General features: G+C 38.2%; 1 protein-coding gene across 1 annotated transcript in view; it reads right to left on the bottom strand.

Moving 5' to 3' along the window:
* The window catches only part of cntnap5a (contactin associated protein family member 5a), an 87,258-nt gene that overhangs the window by 30,570 nt on the left and 42,830 nt on the right, over positions 1–13,858 (bottom strand). The window contains exons 5-8 of the mRNA XM_055215087.2: positions 7,717–7,920; positions 7,350–7,534; positions 4,499–4,642; positions 1,832–2,105 (exon numbers count right to left, since the gene is read on the bottom strand). Of these exons, the coding sequence (XP_055071062.2) occupies positions 1,832–2,105; positions 4,499–4,642; positions 7,350–7,534; positions 7,717–7,920 (807 nt within the window). The remainder of the gene's footprint in view (positions 1–1,831; positions 2,106–4,498; positions 4,643–7,349; positions 7,535–7,716; positions 7,921–13,858) is intronic.

Below are 13,858 nucleotides of genomic sequence, written 5' to 3'. Positions count from 1 at the left end.
TTTGATTTAATTAATTCCGGCCATTACAAATGAAGGGCGCCCAAGCTGTGTGCGGCTGCTGTGTGTCTACAGTCTCCCCTGTGCTGCCATCTGTTTGTCTTCTGAACTCGACTGCTCCATCTCTTCTTTATCAGTAATTATAACAGCCTCCATTTCAATCAATGATAGACCAAAAATGAAAAAAAAAGGTTTAGGAGCATTTCTAACAGAGAATGGCCTTGCAGAGCAGATGGAGATTACTCTACTTTCTGCTGCAGTAAGTCAATCGCTGTTGAGCATCAGGTTAGACTGGAATATGCAGCTGTCTATCTGAAACACTAATCTTGTTTAGGCCAGCATATAAGTCTCCCTTAATCTTTTCAAGAATGCTAACCTATATTGACTTCTAACAGTTTTTCCATGCATCTCGTTGGTTAAGAGCACCAGTGAAATAGTGTACCATCCTGTGCTTTATAACTAATAGGATTCCTCTGAATTGCCTGGCTGACTTAATTGAAAAAGAGAGACATTTATACTCGTAATCACTATGTGCATAATTGCTAAAAGTGAGCAGCATTTCCAATTAAACTCCTTCAAAGCATTAATTTTGTTGGCTACGGTATGTCATGCCTGGATAAAAGTGAAAATTCTACCATTTGATCATTTCTGTGTCACTTGCAAAAGCTTTAAAGCTTATACAATATGCTGCCGCATGTTAAATCACTAGACACAAAAGATTAAATGTTTGAAAGAATAAACATCATATCAATTACATAAATTAGAGGCTTGGTTTATGAACAGCACAGCGTTTATCTTTATATTGTCTACTAATTACAGTACTGTGCCATATATAATAACTTACCAGTTATTATGTTACAACCAGAAAATAAAGAAAATGTGTATGCAGTAAAAAACAAAATAACATTATAAGCTAAAGTATCAAGACTTTAGTATGAGCTCTCTGGCGGTACCACTTTTAGCATAGCTTAGCATAATCCATTGAATCTGATTATTGACCAATGACCATTAGCATCGCCCTCATAAATGACCAAAGAGTTCCAATATTTTATTAATGATATTACACAGTGCCCGATAATAGTCCCCTGCTATTAAAAGTTACCAAGGGGACAAATTTCAGGCGCTGCGTAATATCATTGTGCCTGATGCCACCATGTTACGGCGGCAAAGTCCTTTATTATTACGCCAGAATGAGAGTATAGTCCTAGCCATATCGGCCTAGAAAATCACAACTTTACATTTTCTGTCAGTCTTAGTACACGATGTAACTACAGAAGAGTCAAGTTTTAAAAAAGAAAAAATATCTAAACTCTATGCTCATTTTTGAACGCGATGCTAATGGTCTAATCAGATTCAATGAACCATGCCAAGCTATGCCAAAAGTGGCACCACCAGAACCGGAGATCGGCTGAATGGATTCCAAAATGGTAAAAATCAAATGTTTAACTGTAGGGGAGCTGAAAAATTAGCATATTTTCGAAAAAAGTGGAATGTCCCAGCAGGAACCTGCAGGCTCTTTTAAACCTAAATGAAACCATTTCTTTTTCAAATTGTACGAGTAGCTTAGTGCCTAGTAAGGTCACACTAAATAAAAGTTTAAAAACATTGTGTACATATTTCCTATATTTTCTCTTTGTATTTTAATAAAGAGAGACACAAAATAAATATATATGGTCATTAAATCTTTGCTTAAACAAGAAATCTGGTGGTGGTCTAAGACTTTTGCACAATGCTGTACCTGCGATGCTAAAACCAGAGTAATTTCAAAGTTAGAAGAAAGCTAGTGAGTTTGCATATAAAATCAAGCTCAAAGAGCAGAAATTGATCTCCTCACCGGCTGACACTTCAGACATCTTCAGATTTGCCGTCTGGTGTGTGAGGTGGAGGCGTCCACTGCTGATCTGCAAGATCAGGTACGAAGGCTCCTGACTGGAGATGAGTGGGGTGGTGAGCAGCAGGCCATCGGGGTTCCAAGTGCGAAACTGCAGGCGGACTGAAGGGCCTTCCAGGACCGGTGCAGGGGCTGGCAACGACAGAAAGCTGCTGCTGGAGCTCTGAAATGTGGCTGCCACCAGCTGCGGCTCTGAGCAGGAAAAGGTCACGTTGCCCTGTGAGAGGAGAGCGAAAAAGCCAAGCATCAGTTTACATGACCGGTAGCAACGCAATCTGGACCTACTTGTACAGTACGTGCACTGTAAAAATGAAAAGATATTAAAGTTTAAGTGAAAAGGAGCTATTGGAGAAAGAAAGCAATCAATATGTATTGCGAAAGAGAAATAGAATATATATACTGTACTGTAGTATACTGTATAAAAAAGCTTTAAATTATACATGAGATTAAGAACTGATGCTAAAATAGACTTTTTTGAAACATTACTTAGAGGTTCTCCAAATGAGTACCACTGAATGATCTAAGAAACCTCAGTGCTTCAATCTTTACATTTTTTAAGTGCGTACTGTAGCTGATCTCCCAGACAAATGTGGTGAATCCTTGAACCTGTCTCCTTTAATACTATCAATGAGTTAAACCAAAAAAGACACTAAATCAACCTTGGCCTATTTTATGTAGCAAAACCAACAAGATTCTTTATTTTTTGTCTTACATATCTGGTTTTAGGTCATGCCACAACAATTCAGTGAGTTAAGGTTACAATCTGACTTACCTTTTTAAAATGTGACATTCCCCTTTACTCAAGCACACAGTTGCAGATTTTCTCCTATTTAGGACCTTTTTCATGTTGTACTTGTCATACTGTATTAATACCAATGTCAAAACACACCGCTGTGGCCAAAGGTTTAAAATCATGTTTGCCGTTACGCGGCAGTGAAACCCTTAAGCAGTAGTGAGAAAGCTGGGACCACAAGGAAAGACAAGGATAAGCAACAGGAAACAAGCCGAAGAGAAGCAGACAGGCTAAACCCACAAAGGCAGCAGGCGGTCTGGATAAATGTCACCAGCGCAGCTCCACAGAGAGCAACACAGGCTCAGAGAGCACATCCGCAGGACAGAAGCTCACGTAGGCGTGAAAAGGTTACTGCAGTGTGAGGTGAACACCTCATTGATCCCTGTGCCCAGGGCTGTATAGACACCAGATCGCTGAAATGAGGCCTGACTCCACAGCCTTGAGCCGTGTTATGCGAATATGTTTGTTTACTTACTTAGGTTGGCACCATACCAACCGCCCCCTTCTCCGATTTGATTCAGAAAATTTGCATTTTGATTACCATATACAGGAATGTGGTTAAAACGGCTTTTTATTTCTTGTATTAAAGTTTTTACAGGATTTAAACAAAAGCCTCATTTGGGAACTTGTTATGACTGACAATCGAAATGCTGTTTTTGTTGAAAAACAAAAACTGCAAACAGTATGACTAGATAGAGCTCAACTTGTTGGTTCCAAGGGCAAGGTATGGGACACATTGCTTAAAGATAACCTATTTCGTTGCTAAAAAGAAAGTTATTTTGTGTATTTGGTATTGTGTATTTGGTATAAAACAATGTGTTTGCATGGTTTATGGTTCAAAACACATTATTTTCCACATACCGTACATTTTTTGCTCCAGATATCCATGTAACTATGTGAACCTAATTTAATTAAGTTAAAGGGACATTCCACTTTTTTTAATAATATGCTCATTTTCCGGCTCCCCTGGAGTTGAACATTTGATTCTTGGTGTTTTGGAATCCATTCGGCTGATCTCCGCGTCTGGCGCTACCACTTTTAGCATAGCTTAGCACAATCCATTGAATCTGATTAGACCATTAGCATCACGCTAAAAATAACCAAAGAGTTTCGATGTTTTTCCTATTTGAAGCTTGACTCTTCTGTGGTTGCATTGTGTGCTTGGACCGACGGAGAATTGGAGGTTGCGATTTTCTGGGCAGATATGGCTAGGAACTGTACTCTCAAACTGGCGTAATAATGCATGACTTTGCTGATGTAACATGGCTGCAGCAGGTGTAGTGATATTATGCACTGCCCGAAAATAGTCCCCTTGGTTACTTTCAATAGCAGGGGACTATTTTCGGGCAGTGCGTAATATCACTACACAATGTAACTACAGAAGTTTTAAATAGGAAACATATCGAAACTCTTTGGTTATTTTTTGCGCAATGATAATGGTCTAATCAGATTCAAAGGATTGTGCTAAGCTATGCTAAAGGCGTTAGCGCCAGACCCGGAGATTAGCTGAATGGATTCCAAAATGGTAAGAATCAAATGTTTAACTAGGGGAGCTGGAAAGTGAGCCTATTTTCAAAAAAGTGGAATGTCGCTTTAATTTAACAAAAAAGTGTGTCTTGTCAGCATTAACTTTGTTCAGCCAAAATAACAAAGTTGTGTAAAATTAACATATTAATCAATACAGACTGGCATGTTACTGGCTGCTGATGTTGCAGTGTATTATTGAAGATATTACTCAAAGAAGGTTTGTCAAGTTTATATCACTTGACGCAATTTTTTATAAGTAAATCCAACATTTCATTTTTTTAGCTACTCACCACACTGTATATCTGAGGCTTTCTTCGCTTTGCTAGGTCTATGATATTCACTCCATTGTAGTAGAGGTTCTCCATGCAACCATGAAAGTTGCGCCGAATAAAGGTTCCAGGTTTACCAGGCAGTGGGATTCCACCAAAGCTTAGCTTTAAATAGAGAAAGAACGTTAAAACAAATAAAAACGAATACAAATACATATACATCATTATGAACCTTACTTTCTACAGGATTATTTTCACATTTCTATTTAACAGTAATATATACCATATTTTTCTGGCTTATGCAATTTATGGTTACTTGTATTTTTTACTTACAGAAACCATAATTTTACATTGTACATGTAATATTGTGTTGAATATTATAGAGATTTTCAACATATGAGATCAGAACCTGACTAGTCTTTTCAAAATGTGAAATTCAACAAGTGTTTAGGATTATTTTTTTGTTGTCTGAGATGCATTCGATTAAGCTTCATCTCACTTATGAACTATCTGCCTATCTGAACTTCATGGATAGAGTCCAAAATTGATTTTCCAGTTCAGCTGCAGGGTATTTCCAAACTATGTTGAATGTTTAAAATGGGAATATTTTTTGGAATACAATTATTACTTTTAGACAAACATTATGGGGCGGTTTCCCAGACAGGGCTTAAGCCTAGTCCCAGACTAATCTAAATGTTAGTGTTGTCTTGATTGAAAACAACTTCCTCTGACTCTTAAAATATATTAGTGCGAGTGCTGTGTCTCAAGATGCACACCAGTAGTGTTTATTATAAATTCAAAAATGACTTCAATATCCTAATTTAACTAAGAAATCCTATGGCCTAAGTCCTGGCCTAAACTAATCCTTCTCCGGGAAACCGCCCCTATAAATCCACATTCTGGAAAACTTATTTTTCAATTTATCACAAATCTTTCTAGTGCACTTTGTTTAATAAACCAACAGGATCACCTACTGTAGTTCATCCCTGTAGTCTGGCAACATTTGATGAGCTTGGATGCAAAATCCTCTAAACACCACCATCGTTAAAAATGAAATAATGATATTAACCAAATGCTCTCTGCACATATAATACGTTCATCAAATTTGTTCACTTAAAATTTGCTTAATCTCTGCCTCAGGTTATTTAGAAATACCAGTTAGTTAGCAGAATTCAAAAGAGCCTAATAAAGATGCTTTCAAGAAAACATGTTTGAAGCACTTGGAGGGTTTTGCATCAGAGCTCTTCATTTATTTATTAATGAAAGTAGTTTCCATTTTTACCACATAATTGTGTGGTAGGGTACTGTACAAAACAGCAGGATTTGAGGTACTTTTAATTTAAAACAAGTATAATTAAAGGGGCATTAAAGTGCCGCTGAGAGAAGACTAAAACAGAAAGCCGTGTCCTTGGTTCTGGAAAAACTGAAGGTCGGGTTGTGTGTTGTGTGGTGGAGGGCAGGTCCTGAGGTACTGTACAGGACCAGGCAGTCATTGTCTTGATGGCAGCCAAGCTATGTCACGTCCTTTCATGGATCTTGAGGGCACCTTGTACATACATAGAGCACTGCCATTTCTCATAGGGAAGGTGCACTTCTGTCTTTATAGTGCTATTAACTTCAGGTTCACCTCATCACTGCTCTACTGATAGCTATTGCCTCCTATTATATGTCTGACTCTGGAACAACAATGGGAGGGCTGAAAACAATGATATGTGGAGAAGCAGATCCTCTATCACAGCAGATTTATGAATATTGAATTTTCCTCTCAAAGATCAATAAAATCTTTTCTTTTCATTTTGTAACCCAGGGCATTTTTCGGTGGCTCACAGGAATCCAACCATAAGGAAAAAACTCTATTAACTATTACTCTCTAAAGATACTCTAATAACATTAGTATGTTTAAAGGACAAGTTCGGTATTTTACACTTAAAGCCCTGTTTTCAGTTTATGATGAAACAGAACGGTTTTGACTGAAATTTGGACATATGATGCTGGCCCGAGAATTTTTGGGTGATTGTTCTATCACCTCCCACCTCCACAATGGCTGCACAGGCGCACTGGAACAATCCTTCCCAAAATGCATTAAACTTTTGTTTAAAAAGACGTGAAACTCATCGAGTGGTCAGGGATGTTCACTGATATGCTCACACAAAAAATGCTGCAAAAGATACTTTCCAACAGGTGTTTTACCATTCGTTGTAAACTTGTGGACCTATTTTTCCAAACACCTTACACCTGTACATTTTTCCGTTGAGAGCTTGAATAATAGACACTCCAGCCAAGTTGGTGGCGATAATCCACCTTTGCCAATTGCAAGAATACAAACAAGGTGCGGAGTAATACCGTACCTCACAGCACATCTAATACAAGTCAATGGAGTTGGACAAAAACTACGATAAAACCTGTTGGAAAGCATCTTTTGCAGCGACTTTTGTTTGAGCATATCAGTGAACACCCCTGACCACTCGCTGAATTGTTCCTGTGCACCTATACACCCATTGTAAAGTTGGGAGGTGATAGAACAAACACCCGAAAAATCTTGGGCCAGCATCATATGTCCAAATTTCAGTCAAAACCGTTCTATTTCATCATAAACAATCTGAAAACAGGGCTTTAAGTGTTAAGTACCGAACTTGTAATTTAATGTATATTCCATCAAAACAATTTTGTCATTTGCTTGTTGAAGCAAGTTCGCATTACATAGAGTATTTACAGAGGGAAGTAGTTTATATCAAAATGACATCATTGTGTTTGATGGACTTTTATTATTTTATAATAATACCTTTTACCAAACACTATCAGATGAATCCAATCCTACAGTATTTCAATCCCATTTCCAAAATAAGAAAAGCAAAGAGAGTCATAAATGCACCTCATAGTCAACATCAAGAGAATCTCCATCACCCCTGGTCCTGAAATGCTGCGTGTGTCTGTCCAAAGTGAAGTTGACCTGCTTGTTAAAGCGTTCGATCAGAACAGAGTGCCAGTGAAGATCATCCAGAAGACTTCCAAGAGTGACAACCATACGAGCACTGCTGGACCTCACCCTGCTGTCATCTATCAAATAAACCAAGAGGTTTCTCATGGATAAATCTAATTAATTTATACACAGAGAGTAATTTAAATGCTTTAAAATTACTACATTGTAAAACTAAAGCTGATAATAGAGTAATTACCGCTCTGATGTAACTCCAGTTAAATATTTGAAATTTCTTGCGTCCAGCAGTCCTGTAACTCACCCAGGTTTAAATGCAAGGCCAGTCTGCCACGATGTAGCTCCAGAGTGATATAATCCCCTCGCTGGCCTTCTCCATGCAGTAAAACACCCTCAGCCTGTCGACTCTTAAATCGCAGAGATATAACATCTTTGACCGTGCTCATTGACTTCTGGTTGAATCGGTAAAGCAAAGAGCTTCTTCCATCAAAGTCGGCCACGTATGATCCTACAGACACATGAGATTTAAGATTTTTTTTGGATGTATTAAAGAAAATTTAATATTTTTGTTAATATATATTTTATTTAAATTTGAAATAACATTAAACATTGCAATTTTTATTGCTGCAGGTGTTTTTAAATTTCACATAGGCCTGAGGTCTGGAATTACAGCAGGCGTCTGGACTCTGCGGTTGGGGGAAAACGGCTGGACATTCGTTTCAATCTAAACGGTGATGAGAACATTTAAAGTGCAATCGAGAATATGACCTGTATCATGCTGAAACTAAATAAGGGAAGAACATTTGAAGGGAAAGGAGAAAATTAAGTTTGCTAAACCGCTAAAGCTGCTAAAGGAAAGATTCACAGATGTTTGAATTCTTCGGCTTACATCACTGCCCACATGTGCACCTGTTATAGAATTATGGTCATATTGTTTACAATTTCTAAATATATGAAAAATAGCACTCTGAATTTCTATTTTCCCGAATACATCAGAGACGTAAACATTTGCACAATTATTTGGGTGATGAACAAATGATTACTCGTGATCAATTCTTTTTAGTTTTAAAGAACAAACTACTGTATGTTTTTGCAAGGTAACTATCTTTCTAGACCTGCAGTAATAAATCTTGGTGATATGGCAAATCTTCATGGGCATCAAGGACAAAAGCAAAAGCATAGAAAGAGATTTAGATTCTGTCTGAGACCTTCAAGACTCATTATCTTGGTCAAGTTATTCTTTAATATTTAAAGGTCCATTGTGTAACTTTTAGAAGTATTTCTTGGCAGAAATGCAATATAATACATAACCATAATATCAGTGGTGTATAAAGACCTTACATGATGAACTGAATACTTTTTATAATCTTAAAATGAGCCGTGCAGGTCTCCTTACATGGAAGTCGGCATCATGTTTCTACAGTAGCCCTAATCGGACAAACTGTTCTACAAAGCGTGTTTCATTCCTACATTGTCTCAGACGACATGTTTGGCATGTGGCGGCTACCAGGGCTGTAGTCAAGACCACGTTTGTCGAGTCCAAGACAAGTCCAAGACCAGGACTAGTCGAGACCAAGTCAAGACAGAGTCAAAAGATGTTCAAGTCCAAGGCAAGACCGAGTCCAAAAAGATTAGAGTCCGAGTCAAGACAGTCGTAAGCATGACAGTATCAAGACAATTATTTTGGGTTATTATTTGTTGATCTAAAAGCTCCACGCCATTGAATTATTAGAAAAATAATGCACACCCGAGGTGTAACGCGCCCACTTCGCTTTGCATCGTGGCCGCATCACCACCTCAGGTGTGCATTATTTTAATTCAACAGCCCGTCGTCAATTATTCCTTACATAATTTTTATGTGCTCTGTTGTTTGTTAGTTTTCTGTGGGGTTTTTTTTGTTCTCTCTCTCTCTTCTCCGCTGTCTGTCTACTCAGATCCCAGCCATTGGACACCTTTCCTGTCAATCTTAATTATCCTGTGTGAAGTCCAGACACCTGGACTCGGTCAAGACCAAAAGCCATATTTGGCATAATATAAAATCTTTATAATTAAGCAATGTAATGTATAGTGCTACGCTTAGTGGGTAGCACTGTTGCCTCACAGCAAGAAGGTCCCTGGTTCAAGCCCTGGCTAGGGCAGAGTGGAGTTTGCATGTTCTCCCTGTGTCAGCGTGGGTTTACTCCGGGTACTCCGGTTTCCTCCCACAGGTCAAAAACATGCAAGTTGGAGATGCCAAATTGCCCCTCCCCCAACTTGTGTATGGATTAACTGGTTCTCGTCATGAATATAGCCATAGATGCTGGAATGGCATAAAGAAATAATGGAAGAAGTAGTATAGTGCTACAGTATAAATGTTAACAAAATAAAATAAGGGAACCCGCTAACGGCAGGGGGGGAATGTACCAAGAATGAACTGCATCCACTTACAGCATGGCTAATTTCCACATGATGTGAAAGTTCCCTAGTAGCGGATTCACAGAAGAAATTATGCAAATCAGGCAAAGTCGAAAACTGCCAAAAAATTTGTGCCGAACTCGATTTGCATGCCGCAATTCCCCGTCCTGCAGACTAAGTGCTAAATTGTGAAGAATGCAGTTTGCATCTGGCAAACTTTGTTAAGCCTTTATAGCTTCGCTTCATGACGTCTGAATTGGCTCTTTAAAAATGCACATTGCATCTGGATATATGCCTGGTTATAATGCCATTTTCCATCATTTGATGAATTACTGCTGCCATGATCCATAGAAACTGTACAAAAACATTAATTTAAATTAAAATCTACCGTCTGCCACAGGTAAATAGCGCAGACTGTTATAAATAAAGCGTGACCTGTTATAAGCCTAATCTACATTAGGAGGCACTCAGCTAAAATAATGACATTGTTTAAAGCAACACTATGTAGTTTTTTTACCTTTAAATAATTTAAATAATGTCTATAAATTTATTTCAGTGATAGAACAACTTTTAACTGGACAAATTGTACTGTTGCTGCAACCTGAGCAGCCTCCTAGCTGCTACAAGCACACTCTGAAAGTGGCGGTGGAGGGTAGAGCACACAGCCCCGCCGCTCCTCCTGCCTGCAGAAGAGTGTCTGATACCAGGCACTGTTGCGCTTTTCAACCACATGGGGGAGCTGTAAGTCATTTTTACATGGAAACTACATAGTGTTGCTTTAAACACAGACTATACCAGCGCAGATAACATCTGGTTAAACTGGATTGCGGTTGATCTGTGAATAAGATGCACTACTCACCCCTGAATTCACCCCTTCAGAATGCTAAAGACGTTTGCCTTGAGCTCATCACAAAGACATTACATTTAGAGGAAAATTATCTCGGTATATCCATTTGAGCAACACACCCAGTGTAAAAGAGATGTTTAAATATTTCTTTCACTGAGGCCTATTAGAGAGATGCTTCCTGCAAAAGACTTTTTGATACACCGAATCAGCGTTCCTCGGATGCAAAAACACATTATCGTTTCTTGATTGCACTGTCTATTTCCCAGAATTCTTCTGTTTTTCAACCCATTACCATGTAATGCCACTCATTACGAAGCAAAACCATATAGCCCGCTGAAGAATGAGTGCAAGAACTAAAGTGTTTTTTTAAAGTATGCCTTCTTTCAAATTAGTGAAGCAAAGCAAAAGGCCCATATAGATTCCAACGGTGAATATAATGATCTATTTGGGTATAATAAGCAACCGCTTCATTTAGTCCAATAGGGAAACTGCTGTCTATGACAGACACGGTCTTGGCATAGCAATCTTACAGTAACAGATAATGACGCTGCTTTAGTATTGCACCATTCTCAGGTTCAGCTTGAGTTCACAACTGTCAAAGCACTTGGCTGATTATCATTAGTATTTGGCCATTACGTGATATGTAGCTGAAGTTAATCTGTGCTGCTAGGTGCGATCTTGACATTACCGGTGAGCAATGCCGTCAAATCATGTCTAATTAAAAATACATTCGTGCTCTTCCTTCAAGGTTATGTTTTGCACTCAAAGATCCGGTGGATAAGTGCTTTATCAGTAATGTTTAGTTTGATTCTCTAAGGAATAATATGTGAATCGAAGCTTAACAGTATGTTCTTGATTCATTATAACAGACAGCTGAACCGTTTGATTCTCTATGTCGCATTAATCAGCCAAGCACACATTCGTTCACATTTCATTCTTGGATTATGCCCATGAAAAAATGAAATCGCTGTCTTAGAGCATCTGATCTGATGCTAAATGTCTGCATCGTATGAGTGTCTGATATGTGGATGTCTTTGTTAGCTATTGGAAGATGTAGAGTCATCAGCAACCTTCATTTAAAATCACTTAAGTGAAAAACGCAGCTGTCATGAAGTGTATTATCTGTGTGACCTTCGGATTCACCACCTGGCAGAAATGCCGTATAACTGAAACAAGACAAAAAGTGTCTGTAAAGATCTGCTGGAAGAATTATGGGTAACGCTTTCACCTTATATGCTGTGCCGCTGTGATTTTATTTCCCCTGTTACTGTGAAATGTGTACTGTGTGAGCTGCTATCAGATCTAGGAGTTTTTGCTGTGCTTTTTCAATTGCTGTGATTCAATCAAGCAAATCTGATCATCAGCCAATCAGGGCATAGCACGTTTAGACTACATCAAGTGGCTTTTCGTATCTGGATATCTGATATTTATCTCAGCTTTCTGTGCAATATTTTAAAAGGTTAGCAGTAGAAAAATGGCAAAACCTGATGCAAAAAGTAGTGGGCTTTTTTTCTGCCACAAAAGATTTTTTAAAAATCTTATAAAATAAGGAAGTTGCAAAGAATAACACATTGGAAAAATGTCTTAATTAGAACAGTTAAAAGAAACATCTGCATCCAAAATGAATGTCTTTGACAGACTTCAGAGAAAGGATGGGGAATACACTCTAAAAAATGCTGGGGTATTTTCATCCCAGCGTTATGTCAAAAAGGGACAAACTTAGCCTTTTGTGTTAAATTAACCCACAAAATGTTTATATTTGAACCCAAACAATGGTTTTAAACAACCCAGCATTTTGGATTGAAACAACACAGCATTGGTTTTATTGGGTTTTCCCCTTTTTGCCTGGATGCTGAGTTAAAAATAACCCAGCACATTTAGGATGCAATGATAGTGGTGGTGGGAGGGTTGTGTGATGTTGACCTATGAATGCAGATATGACTGCATTGTGTTTAAATCATGGGCGTCGAAAGCAAAAGAAATCTGGGTGGGTGCAAAACATTTACTGGGGTACATTCATTTTTCTTGTATTCTGGTGCCTTTCAATTAAATGCTTGCTTTTATTGTCTAAAAGCTTAGTTTACCTTGAGTTGCAGCCCTTGCGGCAGTGCAGTTGGCGAAAGTAGTGAAAACACAATTTATATGGACTTTAACACATTCCCCGCCAGCCTTTTTTTTACAAAAGTTTCACAAAATGCATTCCAGAAATTTTTTCTTCCAAAAATATTTGAGCAAAAACCTGAAATAATTGCATTTTTGTGAAGGAATTTTGTTAGAGATCAGATTAAGAATGATTTTCAAAACATACACAGAGTGTATTTAAAATTAGTAAAAAAATTGCTTCGTTTATTTATAAATTGGGTAATTGGCGGTATTACAGATTAACATAAAATCTCATCAGGAACACCCTTTTTATGCAAATGTTTGCTCTTAAGGGTGCAGTGTGTACATTTTAGCGGCATCTAAAGGTGAGGTTGTGAATTGCAACCAACGGCTCAGTCCACTGCTCACCCCTCGCTTTTGAAACGCATAGAGAAACTACGGTAGCCGCCACCGGAAATCGGCGGAGACAACTCAGTAAAAAAAGGGCTTCTGTAGAAACATGGTGGCACAAAATGGCGACTTCCACGAAAGGGGCCCCTCTGTGTATGTAGAAAAAAACGTCTCATTCTAAGGTAATAAAAACATAACGGTTCATTATAAAAAGGTCTTTATACACCCCTGATAATATAGTTTTGTATATTAATTAGCATTTTTGTCAAGAGAGCCTTTTAAAAATTACACACTGCACCTTTAATTGACGAGATAACTTGTCAATGGCGGGGAAAGAGTTAAGGGGTGGTTTCCCAAACAGGGATTAGCTTAAACCAGGACTAGACCTTAGTTTAATTAGGAAATATAACTAGTTTTAACAAACATGCCTTACTAAAAACATTACTTGTGTGCATTTTGAGGCAAATCAAAGGGTACATGTTTTTTAAGATATGTCAGTGCATTGTTTTCAGTTTGGACAGCTCTTTTAGTCTAGGACTAGTCTAATCCCTGTCCGTACCAAAATGAGCCAAGTGGAATGGATTTGAGGAAGCTGCCGCATGGAAGTCAAGGCTGTAGCTAAAACATGGAACAGAGTTTAATTTATTAGCGCATTCCTTTAGTGGAATGGATTTGACAGACAAGTGAACAGACACATGCGCTAAAATAGACA

This window comes from Misgurnus anguillicaudatus, chromosome 17, assembly GCF_027580225.2.
Source record: "Misgurnus anguillicaudatus chromosome 17, ASM2758022v2, whole genome shotgun sequence".
NCBI lineage: Eukaryota > Metazoa > Chordata > Actinopteri > Cypriniformes > Cobitidae > Misgurnus > Misgurnus anguillicaudatus.
Note: the sequence above shows the minus strand (reverse complement) of the source record. Positions and strands in the feature narration are given on the sequence as shown.